General features: G+C 44.4%; 1 protein-coding gene across 1 annotated transcript; it reads left to right on the top strand.

The window, feature by feature from the left end:
* Nucleotides 1-4,588: 4,588 nt before the first annotated feature.
* LOC126024449 (ras-related protein Rab-13) lies at nucleotides 4,589-5,567 on the top strand. Its single transcript, XM_049784866.1, has one exon. It carries the CDS (start codon nucleotides 4,606-4,608, stop codon nucleotides 5,212-5,214), a length of 609 nt encoding a protein of 202 aa, XP_049640823.1. The 5' UTR covers nucleotides 4,589-4,605; the 3' UTR covers nucleotides 5,215-5,567.
* Nucleotides 5,568-9,439: the final 3,872 nt, after the last annotated feature.

Genomic DNA, 9,439 nt, shown 5'->3' on the forward strand with positions numbered 1-9,439 from the left:
TAATAGAATTTCTAGCTACTTAAATCAAAAATGTTGGAATTGGGCTGGAGTGATAGTACAACAGGTAGGTCATTTGCCTTGTACATGGCAGATCTGAACTCATGCAACTGAATACTCTATGGTCCTCCAGGCCTTTGAGGAATAATTCTTTTTTTTTTTTTTTTGATTTTGGGTCACACCAGGCAGCGCTCAAGGGTTACTCTATGCTCAGAAATTGCTCCTGGTAGGCTCAGGGGACCATATGGGACGCCGGGATTTGAACCACTGACCTCCTGCATGAAAGGCAAACGCCTTACCTCCATGCTATCTCTCTGGCCCTCGAGGAGTAATTCTGAGTGCAGAACCAGGAGTAATCCCTGAGCATTGCCATGTGTGGCTCAAAAATTAAAAAAAAATTGAAATTACCCTTGACCTCTTTCTCTTGCATATTATCTGAATACAAAGAAAACAGAGCTTAGTGAGGAAAAACACTTCCTATGGATGGTTATTTTGATGGTCCAGGGATGGGGTTACACACATACATTGCTGCAGTGTCCTATAAATCAACAGGCAGAGACTTGAGAATAAGGGATGGAGGGTCCTGAAATGAATCCCTCCTGGATTCATGGATGACCATGAAAGAGTTAGGTGAGTTTTAATTTCTTTGTGCTTTTGCTTGGGGGGCCATATTTAGCGTGTTGTGATCTGAGGGCCCCACAGTACATTCTTGGCCAAGTAGGCAAGGGCCTGAGGATACAATGTCACTTGGAATAATGTGGTAGCTACCACTTGTGAAACTAGGGGTGCTGGTACCAGGTGATACAGAGAATTGAACCCATGTCTGCAGATGTTAAGCATGTTCTCTAACCAACTAGTTAGAGCTCATAAAAAAGTATCAGTGTGTCCAAGGATCACTAAGTAAATAAATTTCATAAGCAGGTTGGCTTTTATTGACAGTAAAAAGACCTGTAAGAGCAGAAGAGGTCAAGGCTGGTGCTGTCCTATCCTGACTTAGGGCCTAACTAGTCTCAATAATAGATTTAGTTATGCTATAGGTCCTAAACATTCTAGAGCTAGTCCTGGAATGAGAGCCTACATTCAGTTCTTCAAGCTTTGCTTAAAATCAAAACTGAGACTGTAAGGCTCAGTAGTCCAGATGCTGCTCCAATGCAGGGAAATGAAGAGACAGTCACTCAGGCAAAAGCTCAAGTGGGTTCTTTATTCTGGCTGGCCAGGGTCCAGTGCCCATCCAGAACCGAACAGAGGCAAAGGACCACGTGGCTTTCTTTGTTCATCCTTATATACCATAAGAAGGGGAGAGGGGGAGAGGGGGTAGGGATGATTTCCTTATAAAGGCATAACATCCGCTGAGACATTCTAAGATAGTACAAGTTCCTTATAAGGGCATAACATCTGCTGAGGTAGTACAAGTTATCACATGAGTTTAGGATTGGTATAAGCTTCCTTTTTAGGACAAAAAGGGTTAGATACAAAAAGCCGGTATAAGCATAGAAAATTACAGAATTCTGGTTAGAAAACCTGACCTTTAAGTTCCATGAGCTACAGCAGTGGGGGCTGGTGTAACTAGTTGTTGACTTTCCTTTTCAAGACTTAGGTTTTCCTGTTATTTTTATCCTCCCTACTTAAGGAGGGAGGCTTCTACTCTCAGCCCAGTATCAACCAAAACAACAACAACAACAACAACAAAAACATCAACACTATGGTGGAAGACATGGTGCATGGTGCAGAGGCAAGGGCACTTAAATTGCATAGGAACAATCTGGGTTTAATCCTCGGCACTGTGTATGGTTCTCCTCTAATCCCAGCCTGGAATGACCTCTATGCACTGAACCAAGAATAAACCATTGATAGAGTAAAGAGATAGAATAGTTTTGGTGTTTGATTCGGAGCAACATATTTTCCCCCAGACCATTTCTGGGTGCAGCCCTGATGGCCTCTGACCCTCTGAGTTTTTCCCAGGGATTCCTAGTACCACAGGACCTAAACAGTACCATCTCCTCCATTCACAGTTTGCCCAGTTGACTGAGTATCATAGTATGGCCCCATCCTCCTGAGCACCTCTTAGGAGCCCTCCCAAATAAACTAAAACTATTGTTGATGCAATAAATTTTGTGGTCATCTTCCTAGCATCAAACATTATTAAGCAGGAAAATTGTTCATGTGCTTTGCAGCCATTCTTTTTGAAGCTCTTCTATATTCCAGTGTAGATATGGTGCTGAAGGCAGCAATATATCAAAGGAAAGAAAACATCAGCTCTCAAAGAACTTATATTGTATTTGGGAGAAATAGACAATAAATAAGTCAATTATATAGAGTTGAAGGTGATTGAATAGAACAATAGGCAGATGTAAAAAAATAAAGAGAAGAGGGGATATTTTATTTATTTTGGTTTTTGGGTCACACCTGGTGGTTCCCAGGGATTACTCCTGGCTCTTCACTCAGAAATTGCTCATGGCAGGCCTGGGAGACTTAATGGGAACTGCCTCCATTCTGGATCAGCTGCATGCAAGGCAAATGCCCTACCACTGTGCTACCACTCCTGCCCCAAGAGGGAATATTTTAAATAAGATGGTAGTGAGAGAAAAGCAAGAAGTAGCTACTCAAGACAAACTCTGAAGGAGAGCAACAGAAGTCTGTTGAGGACAAACACAAAAGTCAGGCTAGAGAAAAGGCCTGCTTGAGAAATAGCAGTAAGGGAGAAGGGAGAAAGATGAGGGAATGACCAAAGTATCAAGACAATTAAAGGTCAGGGGGAAAAAAGATAAAGGCAGAGAAATACTAGGAATTTGATCTTGTAGGAAGAGGAAGACCATTGTGCACACTGAGTAAGAAGGAAAGTGACTGGGGCCAGAGAGATAGTATAGTGATTAGGGCTACTACCTTGCACGCTGCTGCTGACCCAGGTTTTATCCCCAGTAGTCCATATGGTCCTCTGAGTCCCACCAGGAGTAATTCCTGAGCATAAAGCAGGAGTGCCCCACCTAGAAAAGAGAAGGAAAGTGCTCCAAATTTGGAGACTGAACAGGATTGTTTTGAGTGCCATGGATAGGGGCACAAAGCTCCTGGGATGAAATTTCAGACCAGAAAGAAAAGTCCCTCAATTCTGCAAATTAGGAGATCAACTTTTGGTTCCAGTGATTGGTAGTAGAGGTGGGAATAAATAACTGGGTTATGGGCTTAAATGAAGAGTGGAGCTAACATAAGTCATGGTAATATCTTACCCCCCTCCCAGGGGTAATGGCTTACCTCCCCTCTCCCCAACCTCCAGTTCTCCTGTTAGCTCAACTGCAGGCTGTCTCACTAGCCTGGGTGAGAATTTACCCTAGTGGAGACTAAAACTGGGTTTACATATTTTGCTAAGGGTGCTAACTAGTAAGTAGAGACACTAAGTTATGTAGCTCCAAAATTTTAGCTGTCTACCAGGCTGGGTAAAGTTGAGGAATACATCCTGTTGTGATTTTAGGAATAAGTAAATAATAAATAGCAAATAAATAAATAAATCAAAAGTATATTTATTCTCTGTTTCTGGGCTGAAAATGATTGTTAGCGAAGAATTCATTAGCACTAAGCTACCATAATGGATTTTGTGCTGAGGAAATGAAAGATCAACTACCAGGCTCTAATTTAGGAGACATTAGCTCATCTAATTATTTGAAGAATTTTAACAACTCCTGAGAGCCAGAGATCCAAGTCAAAGTGGGTCATCTCAACCACTTTCACCAAAAATAAAAAACAAAAAACAAAAAAAAAAAAACATGGTTACTCCCAGGGTGTGGCGAATGCAGCTGGAAACTGCAGAAAAGGTTTTGAAGTTGATGGAAAGTTTTGGCCCAGAGGGCAGAATAAAGTGACTGGGACCTGCCCCCAAAGGGCTGTGCACCCAGGAGGCAGGGAAGACCTGTCAACTGCAAATGAAGAATGAAAAAAGGGGCTGGCAATGGAGTGGAGGGTCCTTATGCATGAGAGCCAGCAAGTCTAAAATCCCTTTCAAAGACTGCACACACTGTCCTGGACAGACAGCTAAGACTGCGTGGACCAGGAGAAGTGGGCATAGGGGACTCAGAAGAGGGTATGGGTTATCCCTGTGAGATGACATTTCCCTCCTATTGCTACAGAAAATAGCAATACCCCCAAACTTAATGGCATTACATTATGATGCTCATAGAGATCACATACTGGGAATTTTGCAGTACAGTGGAAATAAGTTGTCTTTGCTGCAAGGTGTCCAGGGAAGTATTGACTAGGAATAGGAAGAAACAGAGGTCAGGAGTAGGAGAGGGTGACTTGAAAGCTGTCAGCAGGAACCATCTGGAAAAGATTCACATACACAATAATGGGTGAAAGTGAACACATTTCTGTGGGTCGGGACCTGATTTGGGGTCCTATAAGAATCAGATCTCTCTCTCTCTCTCTCTCTCTCTCTCTCTCTCTCTCTCTCTCTCTCTCTCTCTCTCTCTCTCTGTCTTCCTCCCCTCCTTTTATGGGGCCACAAATGGTATTGCTTAGGGAAGATTGCTGGTACAGTGCTTGGAGATCACTTTTAGCAAATCTTGCAGTTTCCACTTAGAAATCATGTTTTCCGCCCCGGCTCCCCCAGACTCCGCCATGGCCAAAGCCTACGACCACCTCTTCAAGCTGCTGCTCATCGGGGACTCGGGCGTGGGCAAGACGTGTCTGATCATCCGCTTTGCAGAGGACAACTTCAACAGTACTTACATCTCCACCATAGGAATTGATTTCAAGATCCGCACTGTGGATATAGAGGGAAAGAAGATCAAACTGCAAGTCTGGGACACAGCTGGCCAAGAACGATTCAAGACAATAACTACTGCCTATTATCGAGGAGCCATGGGCATCATCCTCGTATATGACATCACAGACGAGAAATCCTTTGAGAATATTCAGAACTGGATGAAGAGCATCAAAGAGAATGCATCAGCTGGAGTGGAGCGTCTCTTGTTGGGGAACAAGTGTGACATGGAAGGCAAGAGGAAGGTGCAGAAGGAGAAGGCTGATAAGTTGGCTCAGGAGTACGGAATTCGTTTTTTCGAGACAAGTGCCAAGTCCAGTATGAACGTGGATGAGGCCTTTAGATCTCTGGCCCGGGACATCCTGCTTAAATCTGTCAGCCGGCGGTCGGGAAATAACAAATCTTCCAACACTGAGCTGAAAACTTGTGACAGGAAGAACAGCAGCAAGTGTTCCATGGTTTGATGGCCTCTGTGCGCCTCCTGACCCCAAATCTGGAGACTTGACCTGAGGGAGGCTGGAGAACCAAGGACTGGGACAGGGGACAAGGAGTGTTGGGTGTGGTGGTGTGTAGATGGAGAAAAGGTGGGGAAATGCAGAGAAAGGAAAGATAAAAAGAAGGGAAGGAAGGAGGGGAGAGAGGAAATCAGGAGGAAAGGAAAGAGAATGTGAAAAGGGAGGTGAGAAGGTGGTTGGGAAAGAGAAGAGAGAAAGGGCAGATGGTCCCTGGCCTCATGCCTGCCCTGGGTTTCCAGGACAAATGTAAATGTAAATAAATCATTGATTTATTCTGAAAAAAAAAAAAAAAAAAAAAGAAATCATGTTTTCCTTGCGTGTGGTTGCCTTGCGTGTGGATGACCAATGACCAGAGATGGACCTGGTTCAATTCCTGACACCCATATGGTCCCCCAGCCTGCTGGGGAGCGATTTTTGAGTGCAGAGCCAGGAGTAACCCCTGAGCACTGCTGTGTGTGGCCCAACAACCAATCATTCAAATAATCAATCCATCAATCAAGTTAAAAAAAAAAAGAAAAGAAATGTTCTCTAGCCTTTTGAGCTCTCTTTCCCACTGGAATTTTTTTTCTCTTAGTTTTTGGGCCATGTTCAAGGGCTATTCAGTGGTTTTTGGTGGGGAACAGGCAAGGCTACATACAGCATGCAAAACTTTTCAGCACCCCCCCACCCCACCCCTTCCAAGCCTGCCAGGAGTAATTTAGTAGCAGAGATAGGAGTGACCCCTGCATGCCCCTGGGTGGGGCCCCAAAATCAAACCAAACCAACCAACCAACTAATAAAAAAATTCTCCAGCCCTTTGAGTTATTTCCTGCACTAGGGGTGAAATGGATTTCTGTCCCTGGAAGCCAAGGACTCTAAAAGTGATCTTGCCATCAAGTAGGGGGGCAAGCCTTCATTTTTCGGAGCTAGCCTTAAAAGTCTGGCTGATGCTTATGGCATTGTAATGTTGATAAGCAAGTTCCAAGCTTCAGATGCCAGGTGACAATGAGTGATTCCTCACCCCATAGGATGAGTATCAAAGACTGTCTTTGTTTAAACCCCTTAATCTTCTGCTGCACCCCCTCCCACCTGCAGTAAAGTATCTTGGTTCTTGGGCTCTAATCCCAGGTTCCTACCCACCCTTCCTGAAAGACAGAGGTCTCCAGATTCTGGGAGTGCTTCTTCGCTCTCTGACTCTCTCTTCTGCTTTCTTCTACCCCTTCTCTCCTCTCTCTCTCTCTCTCTCTCTCTCTCTCTCTCTCTCTCTCTCTCTCATATTTTTTAAATGACATCATTTTTTTTAAAAACTACTTAGAGGGTAGAGAGATATTACAGAGGTTAATACTTAATTTGTAGGCTTTAAACCCTGGTTTGATCTTTACCAACAACTTAGCTCTGGCAATTATCCCTGAGCACAGAGCCTGAAGTTAGTCCCTAGTACTGTTGATGTGGCTCCAAACTAAGATACAAAACAAGTTCCTTATAATATACTGGCAGGTTATATAATTAATTAAGTGATTTATAAATGTATAAGCATAAATGGTCATTATTATATCATAATCATGATTTTAATCTAATTTAATTTTTTAGTTTTGTTTATATATATATATATATATATATAAAATCTTTATTTAAGCACCATGATTATAAGCATTATTGTAGTTGGGTTTCAGTCAAAAACAGAACACCCCCCTTCACTGGTGCAACATTCCCACCACCAATGCTCCCCTCCTCCTTCCCAACCTTTGCCTGTATTGAGACAGGCATTCTACATCTCTCACTCATTAAGATTGTCATGATAGTTGATAGTGTAGTTATTTCCCTAATTGCACAACTACTCTGTGGGGAGCTTCATATTGCTACCCCCTCTCAACCTGGCTCCACCTTGCTTATCTTTATCCTCGGGGACCAGCCTCACTTACTCTGATTTTTCTGCTTGTCTTTCCTCCTGCACCAAGTCATTCCCCTTCCCTTCAGTGCCTTCATACAGAGAGTCTTCCTCCCCACCATGCTACAGCGAGAATTCAGATGACACGTTCTCAGCCACCTGACATTGGACAAGTGGCGCAGGCTCTTGGAATCTCCACAGTGCCTGCATTTACAAAAACATTTTGTCAGGTCTGAAAGGGATGTTTCTGGCAGAGAGCAGGCCCTAGCCGTGCCGGTTGACCAGAATTTAACCTGCGGGGCACAAACACTTATTCTCTAACTACTTCTTTATTGTCCTGATTCATAGTCTCAAGACAGAGAGACCCCATGTGGCATGGGCAGTCCCTTCTTCTCCCTGGGCTTTGTCACTTGACCCAGCACCGATTACCGTTGATATGTGACATGAATTTCTATCTAGCACCAGCAGATAAGGGCACCAGTCCTTTGCTGAACCTCTCTCTTTCCTTCTCTGCTGCTACTGTGCCCCCACGGAAGTGAGCAAACACCCCTCTTTTTCTTTCTCCTCTCTGTCTCTCTGTCTTTCTCTTTCTGTGTCTCTCTGCGTGTTTCTCTGAGTCTCTGTCTCTCTCTCTCCCTGTCACAGGCAGGGGAAATCCTCCAACAAGCACATTTGCCAGTCCCCCCTACTTTTCCACTTTGAAAATTCCAATGCCAGCCTCTTTGATGGGGTTTGTGGAGGGCTTGGAAAAAAAAATCTCAAATCTCGGAGAGGGTCTATCCAGAGAAGTCACCAGCAGGGCAGTCCAGGCTCAGGGAGGCCCCCTCCTAAACCCCCATCCCACCCCCATGTCTCAGCAGGCAGCCTTGCCTGCGGGTTTGGGTAAATACCTTCTTCAGGCCTGACTCCAGCCCCCTGGTGGGGAGGCTGACACCCGCAGGCTGGCGGGGGAAACCCCTTCGACTGCCACTGTTACTCAATTTTCAGCCTTTGTAGTGGAGGGAGCAAGAGGGCTGGGATTGCCAAAGCCCCGAATTTTCTCACTCTGGGCTAAACTGAGCATAGCGTGACAGTAGCTGCCTGGTGTGACTTCCTCCCAAGGGAAGAGAAACCCTCAAAAAATCCCCCCTCCCCCTGGTTGGCCTTAAGTGATCCCAGCCCTCTTGGTGTCTCGACCCAAATACCCATCTTAGCCGCAAACATTCTCCTTGGCAGCCCAGCAGAAACCGTTCACTCTAAGCAACTCTTATTCGCCCCCCTCCTTTTTTTTCTTTCTAATGGAAGGAGAAATTGCTTATCAGTGAAAAGAATCTAGTGTTTACATTCAGGATCAAGAGAGAAGTCAGCTAACTAGCCCCTGGGAAAACTGTCCAGCAAGTAGGATGTGCTTTCCACAGTGCTTCCTCCTTCTAGGAGCAACCTGGTGTTAAAGGTCTCTTGGTCTTTTCATTTTGTTTGGTTCTGTTCTAGGGCCACACTCAGGAGTTCTTTGGTACTTATTCTATGTCCTGGGATCACTTCTGAGGTACTGAGTTTAGCAACATGACAAGCAGGCATGTTAACCCCCAGATTATCTCTCTGGTACCTCATGAGCTTTTTCCTCATCGGATCCCCAACATCTGCATTGGTTCATCTGTTAATATCTTCATACGCATGTAATATGCATTGTGCCTGAATGCAGACCTGAAAACATGGTGATGAATGGGGCAGGATGTTCACACACAATGTTCTGTATGTGCCTGAATGAGAGGAATGTGGATGCCTGGATGTTTGAGGACATAGTCATGCCATCATGTGTTCAAATGCTGTGGAAGAGCCAACCATACAGCCACACGAAAGAATCAACAGCTGTTGGTGATATGTTAGCAATGGATGAATCTATGGTGCTTTCTATGAGAGAAGGAAATGGGACAGTATTTTCATAGCAAGTGGCAACATGTAAAAAAAGCATGATGTAACATAACTGAAGACCTACAGATAACACTTAGTGCAAGAACTATTAGGTGGAAACACAGCTATCCTCTTCTAGGCTGGAACTCAGAGTGCTGAAGAATCTGGACTTTTTGCCAATCCTCAGAAGTGCCATTCTTGCAGATTAGAACAGATGTCAGGCACCTTTTTGACAGTCCAACCTGGTGTCCTTGTCTGGGGTTTCCTGCTTCTACAAGAAGTGAAATGATTGCTTCTCAGAGTCTGGGTGAACTACACAGAAAGTGTAACAAGGCTTCCAACTTCCATCTACTTTATTGGTTCGAGAGCAAAAACGTTCCTTTATTTTTATGGGACATATGGGTTTGGTGATTTTTT

This window comes from Suncus etruscus, chromosome 12, assembly GCF_024139225.1.
Source record: "Suncus etruscus isolate mSunEtr1 chromosome 12, mSunEtr1.pri.cur, whole genome shotgun sequence".
Lineage (NCBI taxonomy): Eukaryota > Metazoa > Chordata > Mammalia > Eulipotyphla > Soricidae > Suncus > Suncus etruscus.